This window comes from Pieris brassicae, chromosome 12 (assembly GCF_905147105.1).
Source record: "Pieris brassicae chromosome 12, ilPieBrab1.1, whole genome shotgun sequence".
NCBI lineage: Eukaryota > Metazoa > Arthropoda > Insecta > Lepidoptera > Pieridae > Pieris > Pieris brassicae.
The window spans coordinates 6,409,029-6,422,404 of record NC_059676.1 but is presented as its reverse complement, the minus strand read 5'-3'; the positions used below and the strand labels follow the sequence as shown (position 1 = coordinate 6,422,404).

The window sequence follows — 13,376 nt, the reverse complement described above, 5'->3', positions numbered from 1 at the left end:
CCACCAAGATTTATTAGGTTAGGTAAAAGTTTTGCAAGTATTTAAGGCAAACTGCGAAAATATATTCGACCAGCGGCCCTGCAAGTCATTTTATACAATTATTTTAAGCATACATTACATAAAGATATTTTTATCTTTATGTAATATATGCTATTAGTTATCAGACACTACAGCCTAGATCCGACTGTTATGGACACTAGTACCCGATGCTAGGTCTACGGGAGCCAAACCTGGACGTTGACGCAATGGAGCGGAGCATTCTAAAAATAAAAAGGATCCACAAAATTCGAAGCGCACAGATAAAAAATTACCGCCGAAGCCACGAAGGGACCACTAGGAAGAAGAAACATGGGAAGTCCACAAAAGCGATGTGCTGATGACTTAGTTAAGGTTTCTGGGGAGAATTTGATGGAGGAAGCTAACAACAGCTCAATAGAAGGAAGCAGGATGCCTTTACCCAAAAGGAATCTATACTGCAAAACATAAATTAACAATAATAACAATAACTAACGTAGACTAGAGTTTAATAAAAAACTCACACCCATTTGATATCTATTTTTTTTAACAGTTTGGTTGATATATTATATTTTTTGATGCTATTTTTGTTGTTAGGGAAACATTCATACTGGGGAAATTAAGGCAATATTATAGAAAGAAAATGAAACCGACTAACACGTGTCATTTCCTGAGTGATAATGTTGAGTTCATTGTAATATTTAAAATAAAAAAAGGATAATATGATTGATAATACATAAAAGCTCTAACAAATTTTACCACAAATTCTTGGAAGCTTAAACGTCATACTTAAATAATATACAAATGCATTTATAATTCAAGATAAAAATAAATAGTATATATAAACACTGGATAGCTACGCAGTGCTACACATACACATCGTAACGTAGTCTACGAATGTAGCAGCCCTACGAGAGCGTTGATTGTCAGGATTAAAGGCTCTTTCATTCATTTATTTGAATCGTATTACGAGCGTATAAAGTCTATTTTCTCTCAGCACTATCTTCCCATTTCCAATAATGTGTTCGTGTGTGAGATTGCGGATTTCAGGGTTTTTTGAATGTAAATGGTTTTGAAACGTTTTATCTTTTGTATTGGCTTGGTTACATTGAATGTAGTAGATTTGAAATAAATAGAACCCTTTGTCTCACTTTCACAACGCGCTTTGGAATCTGAAGGATTTGAATGTTGAATAAATTGAAAATAGACATACTAGAGTAATGACAACGCTTATTGTCCGTTGCATAGATACATCGTTTATTTATCGTAGAGAAACGTGGATATTTTAGTAGATTCAAAGAATGCGTGTTTACAATTCCTAAATGTAACAAAATCTTTTTTAATTTTGCTTTATTTACATACAAAACTGGACAGATGATTGGCCACATTCCACTCTGGTGTTAAGTGAGATATTGGAGGACACTCCTATCCAGGAGATGCCTATTTAGCGGCCGCGCCACTTGAATTCATTACATGTCTGAAAGACATTTATCTTAGATTTAGTTGAATGGAAATATTAATATTATTTATTTTAAGGTTTATAAAATTTGCTTAGACGGTACACTGGGCTAGTCTGCACTCTACTTAAAATATATAGAAAAAACATAATATCAGATTTTTCTCATACATATTGTCGATGTTAAACTATTTAATGCATTAACGTTAATAATCTTTATTTTCCAATAAAATAATAATGGAAGTTCGCGCATTGCTAACTAGACCCATTTTCTAAAAAAATTGACGGAAGATTAAGTTTAAGTTAACTCTACAACATTTCTTTCTACGGAAATACTTTTTTTAGCCTTGATAAAAGCAACTCCATTCTTAGTATTTTTTTAATTATTTATTTATTAAGAAGATTTACAGCAGATATATATATATAACAATGCTGGCCAATTAAAAATCTCTCATCTTCACATATAGTTTATATATATATAAATCCAGTGTTATCTGTACAGTGATGGAGCTGGCTAATAATTAACAGGATTAAGCTGTTGTGCATCTGAATAGAGCTCATTAATAATTGTTCATCCGCTTGTTAGTGTAATGTCTGGCAGCATTGTTTATCGCCAACGAGTAGGACCAACAAAATCTATTATATAAATCGGCTAAAATTAAGTACATCAGCCAAGCACTACTACAATGTCTCTTAAAGACTGAAAAAATTAAACGTTTCATAGGACTTTAGTCTATGGTTAATAAAAAACTTAATTGGATTTTGTCTTCATAGATCTTTGCAAATATGCAGACCGTACTTTCGTTATTACTTAAATACTTTAGAACAACTCTAAAGTTTATTTTCAGGTTTCTCAATTATTGGAAATCGAACCCAGTTTCAGAATAAAACTATCTATGTTTAACGAGAGTATTTCACATACGTTTCAACTAAAATAATATTAAAATTGTACAACAAAAATAGCGCTACATAATACTTTGGACCGAAGTCATATCAGGTATTGTAGTGTCGCGTGGCACCCGCAAATTTAATTTTTTGCCTATTTAAACATATAAGCTTTCAAAAATATACTTCCTACCGGTACCCCGTCAGTAATTAAAGTTTGAATTCTAGGTTCTAACGCTGATATTCAGAGAAAGTGTAAGTTAGTTATTAAATTTTTACCCAGGAATTTACCACATATTTATAGTTTTTAAGAATTCGGTTAGTTATTAGGTATACAGCATTGTGTTGCCTGTCAATAGATTTACAATTAGTTAGTATTACTATTATTGATAAGTCTTTAGTATTTTTCTTTTGTCTCTAAAGGCAACTGTTAAGCACGTCACTTTACTATTTCGTTTAACCTAATATTTTGGAATAGGTAAACATAAATTTAAATTAATTTATATGAATCTGAGAATTAATATTACAAAAATATATAACCACAAAATATATATAAATGTTTAAATGCTTTAGCCTATTATCATGTAATATTAAAGAGTTCACATTATTTATAATTCTCGAAGTTCCTCCTTTTTGACAATCAAGTCAATACAGTCAAGTCAAAATGTGAACTTTTTAAGTACACTTTAATAAATAATAATATGAGTATTTAGAGAAAGTTTTTAATTATAAAAACAATCTCTGCTTATGTAAACCAATTTTGGCTCCACTTCAACAAAATGTTACTTGTCTATACCCTCAATTCCCCAAGGAGCTCTCAACGTGCGTAAAGCTTATGTGGCCGTGCTGAGTAGGGGCTGATATTCTGATTGTAACATTGTTTGAATTTCAATACTCCTTTGGGATTTCATCGGTAATATTATGATTAGGTTTGACTTTTCCTTATTGAGAAATTTTGTCAGTTTTCATGTGATGATTGTAAAATTCAAAGTATTTAGCCAGAAGTACTTATAATGTACTCTCTAAATTCTGACAGTATTTTTATATTGAATTAAACATAAATTTGTCGTGAATTTCCTAAGATTAGTACATCTAGATAGACGATACTACCTACAGATGGAATGTAAAATTTACGAACTCTAATTTTTTTAAAAGAACCTCCAACTGTAAACTTCGCTTGAGCTTTTTGGAATCGTTTACTCTTACCGAAGTTAGTTTTATACAAACAAGTGTTCCGACTCTTCATTATTGCAATGTTTGAATATGAGATATTTATTCTTCATCATTTAAAGCTTGTATGCTTTGTTATAAATAAGTATCCTTAAAAGTAGCTCTGGAATTTAGGAAAGGACCAAAACGCGTCCATTTATCAATCAATTGCCACGACGTATCGCGTTCTTAACAGCATGGTCATGGGTTGACACCGCAGTTATCAACGCTATTGCTTTTATTATAGTTTTTTGTTAACTATAAGGCAAATTTTAACAAAAAACTAACTAGTTCTTAGCTACTTTCAGAAGCTAATTTAGTTATGCAAACACAACTTGCTAAACATATAGCATATTAATTATCATTCATGTATAATACGTTTTAATGATAATACATGAACATACATATTTTCTTTGATTTGAAAATAGTTGTAACCAAAAGTGTTTCAGTCCTGTAAAGTTTTATGTATGATAATCGAAATAAGAGGCAATATTAGTTTTCATTTAAATAATATTACGATTTCCTTTGCTCATACAGCAAATACAATTTCACTAGAACTGATTCGTAGAATCGTAATATCAGAACTGAATATTAATAGTCATTCCAATCCCATCGATGTTTGTCTCTCTTGTTTGCTGATACCCCTCCTCCCCTCAACAGATATACAAATATATACTGGTTTATACGTACGGCGTGAGAAATTTGTATTGATGAAGATTAATTGCTTTCTATGTAAATACTTTGAACAGAGTTAGCCTGGCTTTAGCGTGCGATTCTCGTCCTCAAGGTCGAAGGATAGATTCCTGGCTGGCTCCTATGAATGTTTTGTCTATGTGCACTTAACACTCCCTCGTGCGGTGAAGGAAAACATTGCGAGGAAACGAGCATGTATCAAATCTAAAAACTGACAGAAGGGTGATCATCCACTTGTCTATGAAATTAAAAGAGACATCTAAAGGATGAAATCTAAAGCCTAGACCCATTTTGGGTTGTCGCGCTACTGAATTGTTATTATTTGTAAATACTTTGAGAGAGATATATACTATTTATATATTACGTATTATATACTACTTTGTTATATTTGTTTGTCGTTTTTTTTTTAAATCATTAATATTTTAATACTGAACCAATTAGTCTGTTGTAAATTTAACTTCTAATCAACTTTATAATAGTAGGAATAGTTAACTAACTTTTAAATTCATATTGAAATGACAAATATAGCATTTGCAATACTTATATATTTAAAATATATAATGCGTTTCATATGACACTTTTTATAAGTACAGTATTTAAACGGAGTTGTATATAGAATTGTTGTATAATAGATCACTTAGAATAGGGGAGTCAGTATTTAAACGTCGATCTCCGATTCCAAGACATACGGGAACCTCACACTAGGCCGGCGATTTTATATTATATTATCAAAAAGCTATAATTATTATATGTTTTACTCTGAATAATTCAATGCTTATTCATACAGTAGTGCGGAACAGAAACATTTTGATGACATCGTCCTATAAAGTAGAAAATCGGGATCAAAATACCCACTGAAAACCATAATAATTCAATTGCCGAAGTTACATATTTTGCCAATATATTACATTCGAATTACACGTATGAGCGAAGTCCTTCCGTTCGGCCGGGCATAATATTTGTGAAATATTACGGAAAATAGTCGCTATAATTTATTCAGGACAAGAAACTTTTATTATATGTAATTCTTGTAGGAACTTTTCTCTAGACAAATTACAGGTTTAACTTAGTTCTGATGAAATTATCTCTAAAGGTAGATTTCAAATATATATTTGTGATATGTAGAGATATTAGTAGACAATAATGCAAGAAAAAATCCCAGAACGTGCTTTCTATTTTACGAACTAAAAGATTGCCTCTGAGAGGAAAGTTCTCAGGTGCAATAACTATCATTTGACGTAAAGTTGAACGGTGATAATTATAGAGATAATGTATTCGGTTTTCGCAATAAACCAACTGGGCGGTAACAGTAATCTTTCATAAAGGAAATATGTCATACCAAGTTTTCTTAGAAGCTTAAAAACGTATCCATTAAACAATTTTGATATCTGGAACTCGACCTACTCCAGGCTATGAGCTAAGTGTGCAGTCCCTAGATTTCCAAAGCGATCGCCAGAGGCCCGCCTCTTCTATCATCCAAAGACTTTTTCAAGCTCTATTGAGGCTGACCATAAAGCCGTTAGTTTAACTAAAAAAGCTCCCGACAAAGCAATGTCCTGCGGGCGTGGCGTCAAAGCGTTCTCCCACAACTTGCTTTTAGCTGCTAATGACAGCGACTTTTCTATGTTTTTAAAGTCTTATATTAATGCATCGATACTTTTGAATTTAAGTTTCATAATTGTAATAATTAATTTAATGCAAATATTTCAACATTATGAAATCTAATTTCTTTATATTTTTATATTATTATACTAAGTTAATAGCTTTACGCCGTATGTGCACTTAGTTATTTTAACATATTATTTCTGCATCCGTCTACCACCTACCGTCGTTAATATTATACTAGCAATAGACAGTCTTTTTTAAAGAATAATCCAAACAAAGACCTAAACATTATGTTTAAATATTCGCACGGCGATAACAACTGTAATGAACCTGAGTCTTTTATGAAGGTCTTACTTGGCAATGGTAATTTTTTTTTTGTAGTCTTACATACCAATAAGTAGAAGAGAGTAGAGAGTGCGGGGGTGCCGGCGCGGCATCGTGCAGGGGGGAGGGATGTGTGCGAGCAGGACGGAGATACCGGCTCATCTGCACGGCCGCTGCATCTGAAAAAGGCATTATTGGTCATAATAGGATAATCCGTTTTTGTTTAATTAGTTAATTATACTTATAAAAGACAATTTATCCGATATACGATATATATTTAATCCTACCAATTTATATAAGCCTTATATTATTTTACCAGTAACGAAGGCGTGACTACGTATTTATTAGAGAAAGTAAAATATTGTGAATCTCGTTTATGACGTATTTCGGCTGTGTTTAGTAATAAGGTTAGATTAAAATTGTCTCGATGCGCATACGCATTTTGAAAAATTAAGAAATCCTCCGATATGAAAACAGCTTTAGTCACCTACTACGCATACGCTTATGCATTTACAAGCTAAAAAAAGTCTTGAGTTGACTCTTTGCTGACTTTGTTGACTTGACTCATGCAAGCCTCACAACATTCGAAACAAATATCCTTACTCTACTTCGCATATAAGTACTGGAAACATGTAAACTTGTTCCTAAATATCCTAATATGTATAAAAAAGGGAAAGATACAAAAACCTTCACTAATAGAATAGACTTTATTCATAAAAGGTTAGTTTATTAATAATGTTAAGTACATACTCCTTTTAGCAACGTGAAGCCAAAGAAATTAAAAAAATAATGTATTTACATATAAGATTAAAATGTATAAAGCATGCCCTCTCAGAACATTGCTGTACCTAACCAAGGTTCTTATTTTAATGAAATTATAACGTGTAAAATATGAACATAAGGAATGCAATAAAGATTTGACTTTGACGTCTTAAGCGAGTCACTCTTTCATTAGTTTCAAATGATATTATTTATAATATATACAACTTAGATATTAATTTTGTGTTGTTTTAAAATAATTTTAAAAACAAAAGAAAAGGTAGCAGATTTGATCGCATCTTAGAGGAAACTAATCTTGTTTATGGGAACACTTTAGTTGTAACAAGTGCAATAAAGGTGGAGTAGATGGTACGCCGTTAATTTTACTGATAAATAAGAAGATACAAGACATAATTTATTTGCAGTAGTTACAATGCAAAGGAAATTGTACGAAATAAGCAAAACACGTGTGGCAACACTGGACACTTGTGATCGATGTGACGTTAGAATCTAGATAGATATATATAGGTGTTGCTTGAAAGATATCACTCGAAAGCGATAAGATGTTGCTCTCCTTTATATTTAATTATTTTAAGTGTACTGTATACCAGAAACGAAGTGTTAATATATTTAAATGAAATAAATAATTTAACGTGGATTATAAATAAATAAGTATATTTTATAGTATTGTCTTTGGTTAACATAGCTTTTACACATTGAAAGAAAACCATTTTTTAACCGGATTAAAGCTATTTGTATTATTATAAACTTATAATTATTTACATAATACTACTTTGTACGACAAATGCCAGATTCCTCACGGTATTTTCTACTACCGTAAGTTCAAATGAAAAGCCTCCATGCCTCTAGATCGCAGTTCTATAAACCGCTGATTTGACCCCACATGTTCCAGCCGTAACAAAAAGCTAAAAATAATGACACCTCTAAATATCTTAGCAACACTAAGACAGCGTAAATCACCCATTGAAGTGGTTTGACTGTATTTTTTTAATACAAGCTGGCTGGTAACACACCTTTATGGGAATTAACTATTTTACTACCCTCACCAAACTGTATGTAAATCATTCCATATTTAAACAGTGTTTGAGCATTAGGTTAATGTCGAGATCGATTTAAACTTATCACATAACCAACGCTTAGCTAATCCGTGTAATCGTGCCTCGCGACCTTCGCAAAGGCTTCCCAGCTTAGCTAATCTCTATGTAGACGAATCCTCACTTGTAACCCCGCTTTAGGTAAGCGAAATGAAATTAGAAATAAATTGCTGAATTGGAGCTATTCCAAATTACAGTATATACGTGAATTGTGTGACAAATACAGAAGAGTATCATCTGAAATTGCCTAAAAGACGTATTTTCTGCTTCGTAAACCAATTAAGGTAAGGTTGCCAAACTTCGTCTCCGAGCTTAATTTTGCCCCGTCGATATTTGTCTAAATAACGCCATATAATTTTAATTCCTCAAATCTAGTTTTGTCAGTCGGCCATTGTAAAAGTTTGACGGTGAAACGTAGCTCCTGGCTGCTGAAAACGCTAAAATCCTTTTTTGATATGCTGAATTTTTTAACCTGAATAACAGTCAACGAAGCGCTTTAAATAATAGAAGTTCGTTGTTTTAATCTACTTATATTAACCATTCGCGTAAAATAGAAAATCAGAAATAATGAAATGTTAATTGGTATGTACCGAATGAATGCAAAGAAGCAGTTGAAGAGAGTGCCTGCGTCTGGCTATACTCTCGGGGCGTTACTCCGACGATTTAGGAAATCGTCACGCTTATAAAGAAAGCCTTTTTTTCTTTTTTTTTCGTCAGGAAATGCTTTTACGCATATTCCTACGGTATTTTACACCAGCAGGGATTATGTGGGACTCAGACTTAATAAACCCTACCCACTAAAACCTGACGGATGACTTCAGCTCGCCAAAGGGCGACGGCAGCTGACTAAGACTAAGAAAGCCTGAGTGAGCAAAATGTACAGCCTTGGCTCGTACAATTAATATCAACCCCGATAAAATATTAAATGTGGACGAAACGGAATTAGCATATTTCAGCTTCTTATCCTAACTGCGAGAGGTTAGAGGAGATAAAAACCAGTTTATAAATTGTCGTCTGCTGAAAGGGGAGCGTTAATAACACTTGACTTGTATGTCACCTTCTGGACAAGTCCTCCATTAATAGTGTTTCCCAGAAAACCATGAATCAATAGCTGAACTTATTAACGGAGCACCTCCAGGCTCCATAAATGGCCTCTGATCGTGATCCTTCGGGATGGATCCAGCCTGAGTTGTTCATAAAATACACAAAGACATTTACATAGAGAATTTCTTCGGACACGTATTTCGGCGTGGTGTTCAGTTCATAGAACGCCTTGTCGTCCAGGGGAAGATGGAAGGCACTAGACCGCGCGGAAGGTCACCTACGCGTTAGACTGACCAGATCAAGTCTGCCGTAGGAGGTACACTCAATGAGTGTAGCAGGATGACCTCTAATAGGCAACGATGGCGAAACGTCGTGAAGCGCATCACATATGCTCCTTCTAATACCACTACTACATAGCGATCACGACCGCTCTGTCAAGAGTGTACCGGATAAGAAGAAAAAGAGAAATGGATGGAGAACGTTTCTAATGGATGCATGAGAGTTGTATTGAACATCCACGAGTTAATTTTATATGCAACCTATAGAGAAATACAATAAGTTAAACTAAAACAACAATTAATAATAGTCTGATTAGATATACTAATTATATTTAAAGGTATAGGTCTTAAGTTGACGTAATGATTGTTGTGACCCCGTCCCTGGGACTACATTAGCCGTGTAAAAAAATAACAGAGTTAAGAAGCGTTTGGCTTCAAAATAATGAAGATAGGTTTCAACATTGATATTTTATTTATTACTTTGGCAAATATTATTTTTAATATTTGCTTTTTACAAAAAGGTGACGTCCCCTTTGTCGCCATTATGATATAATTGGCGACATAATATCATAATGGCGCCTTCATTATTCTAAATCTAGGATTACAATTTTCGCTTGTGCTCATACGGGATTCCTATAATCGAATGTTCATATATTCAACAACTTTTGTTTACGTCAGGAAATGCTTTTACACAGTATTTTACTCCAGTAGGGATTATGTGGGACTTAAACTTAATATTTACAACCCTACCCACTAAAACCTGATGGATGCCTTCAGCTCGCCAAAGGGCGGAGGCAGGTAACAGCTGAACCCTATCCTGACCCTAGGCAAACGCGAATGCCACAATAACATGACTCCTCCCTCATACAAATCATTAAAATCTTAAGTTAACTTACGGCAGACGTTTGAATATATTCAACACCTCAATCAACCCAAAATCAATCATGCAAAACGTCACCTTCAATAGACAGGACGCTCACCTGATACTGATGCCTAATACCTGTAATACCAAAGCCTAAGTCATCTCCTAGGTAAACATCAAAACTCCCGACATAACATTATAACGGCCCTAAAATTCCTTTAAACTTACTTGAGTTATATCAGGATTGTATGAAGCCCCAACAGATAATCTCACTTAAGTTACGTTTAACAAAATCCTACTTAACGGCTTATCATTAAGCCCTTACAATGAACCGATATAAAATTTTCGTAAAGGGTTAGAAGTCTTAAAACAATTAACACTAATTAAAAAAGAGGCAAAAAATCGTGATCTAATTGGACATAGGTAGAACTATCTATCTTGACCTTAGACAAAATTATAACTACGTAAATAACGAACTACACATTCATGTCATGCCCTTAAAAATTCTGATTTTAATTTGCATTTTCCATCTTCATCAACAGCCAACTTCTTGATACAAGAAACAAGACGCCTAAAGAGAACTAAACCTTTGAAGTTAATAAATATAGTGTAGTGCAAGTGCGGTATCTCGGACACATGAACATAGTGTCAAAACATTATAGAACACTAAAACTGTTGATGAATTTTACCTAAGTTTAAGCTATTCATTAGTATACAAAAATTAAGTCAACATAATATTACTTATTAGCCATAATTATTGTATACGCTAGATTGAAATTCATGTAAAGACACGCTTTCTTTTGTGGACTTTATTCTTGGAATAAAGTAATAAAATATCCATTTAAAAAACTAAACTTATTAATATTTTCAGCACAATAAACACAAAGACAATATTCCTATTAAAAACCAATTGCTTGAAATTTCTTTAAAAAAATAATGATTCTTTTTTCTAATCATTCGTACAAAGATACTTCAATTTTTTTGTAACTTACTAATTTAAATATACTTTTATTTAGGATTAAGAAGTTACCTAGTTTTCGTAGTCTTGATTCGTATGGGTGGAATCCCCAGGGTTTAAGTTTCTAGTAAAATTACAAGTTGCTGTCGGAAATATCCCAGCTTTGATATATTGGTAAAATGTTACTTCACATACCTCGTGCATACAAATGAACACATAAATACAGAAAATATTAGTACTGTTTAAGTTTAAACATATCTTATAAAAAATATTTATTTTGAATTCAATTGTATTTTAATTGAACTTATTTAATGCAGGTAAATATAAAGTATGCGTTGAGTATACATAACACACATAACCTACTAGTTTTTTAACACATCCATACATTTTTATAAAAATTATCAATAAAACCGACTTTATAAGTCTCTAAAGATGTTTGATGTTGATTTGAAGTCCAAATTAAGAAAAATAATTACACGTCAAATAGTACTCCTTCGGTATAAAGTCGATTAAAAATAAACCACAATTTTTGCCACGTGCTGTCTTGTCAACTCACAATAGGCAAGTGTCAATTTTGACAGCTGCACAGATTACGTCAAATTGTCAACGGGTACGAGGGATTTGGACTTTTGTCCCCCGGGACCTCTCGGAACGGTATTAACAAGGATTACATCTGAATCAACGCTATGTTAATGAAGGTCGTTTACAATTTAAATGAAAGGTCTGCATCTCATTATATTGGGTATTTCGATTTGCCATTTAATTTATGTTTGAAGGGGCTTATACATAAAACACGTTGGTTCAATTATGTAGAAGTTTATTTCTTTATTATGGTTTAGTTATCATTTTTTTCAAATATTCTAGATTATTTATTAATTTGAATGATTTACTTAATCATGTTATACTATAAGCAGCAAAGACGATTAACACTGTTTACTTTAATTGTCTTAGGTACTATTTTAGGTATTTTTATTGATATTTTAATTTTACCCCTAGTTAAATATATTATTGAATGAATCAGATAACTCCCAGCCAAGAGTTATTACGATAAATTCAGAAACAATACTAAATTGACCGATTTGATATTTCAGAATATATTAAAGTGAAATGGATATTTTGTTTTTTAAATCACTGATATAATCTTTTTTTAAAGGAAATTTTATGGAAATATAAGTAAGCTTTAGAAAACATTAAACTCTACCTATATATCTACCTTGAAACAAAAACATTTTAGACGCAATTACTAGTTACTAGTACATTACTATAATCCTAACTATAGATCTCCTTTACCCAATAATAAGCCATGTGTAGCCAAAACAGGCAAAGGAACGAACTTAATTTTAAATTACAAATATTATACTATTATCTTAACTGAGACCTTAGACCAATCTTTTTAAAAAAAAATATTACGATGTAGGTTAATAAAATTGTAAATACTTTATATTTAATTGTTACGATTCGATGAAAAGTTAAAACTTAAAAAAGGTACATACAATTATAAAACATAATATTAATAAGACGCTATTAAAATATTGTTTTGTAATAGCTAAATAAAACCGAAAATTCTGTTTTCTAGTGAGTATTTGAGCGGTCTGTAAAGCTTTTGTTTTTAATTATAAATACAGTTTTTACAATTGATATATTTCTAACATGTTATCGATAAATAAGCAAAATAATAAACAAATTAAAAAAGATAATATTCGCGACATCCCGAAAAAATTCAAAGCTACATAAAAATCATAATATGATAAATTCATTTGAAGAGAAAAAAACAGTTTTGTCAAAATAAATATTTTAGCCCATAAATCAAGACTTACCGCGAATCGAAGGACGGAACACGACACGACACAAGCGCCCTTGTTGAGCGTCGCACGGATACTGAATTTTTGGCACAAAATCTCACCCTGCCCTCGTCCCACGTCCCTTAACCCCTCTGCCTCTTGATCGAACCACGAGGGACGATTACGATACGATACAGGATATGCCAATTTTGATCCATAGACTAGAAATAAAGTGAGGGTTAGAAATTAGAATCGGAAGTGCATTATAAAACGTTCGTGTATGTAAGATAATAGATACTTATATTTAATGTAATATAAATTTTGTTAATCTGTCTATATATTCATTTATGTAATAGATAGACATAGAATTTGTTCATCTAATGTCTGCCAAG

At 32.4% G+C, this 13,376-nt stretch overlaps 1 protein-coding gene across 1 annotated transcript in view; it reads right to left on the bottom strand.

The window, feature by feature from the left end:
• Positions 1-13,070, bottom strand: part of LOC123717496 — a 46,221-nt gene extending 33,151 nt beyond the window's left edge. Inside the window, exons 1-2 of the mRNA XM_045673506.1 lie at positions 13,021-13,070; positions 6,255-6,366 (exon numbers count right to left, since the gene is read on the bottom strand). Of these exons, the coding sequence (XP_045529462.1) occupies positions 6,255-6,300 (46 nt within the window). The 5' untranslated portion in view covers positions 6,301-6,366; positions 13,021-13,070. The remainder of the gene's footprint in view (positions 1-6,254; positions 6,367-13,020) is intronic.
• Positions 13,071-13,376: the final 306 nt, after the last annotated feature.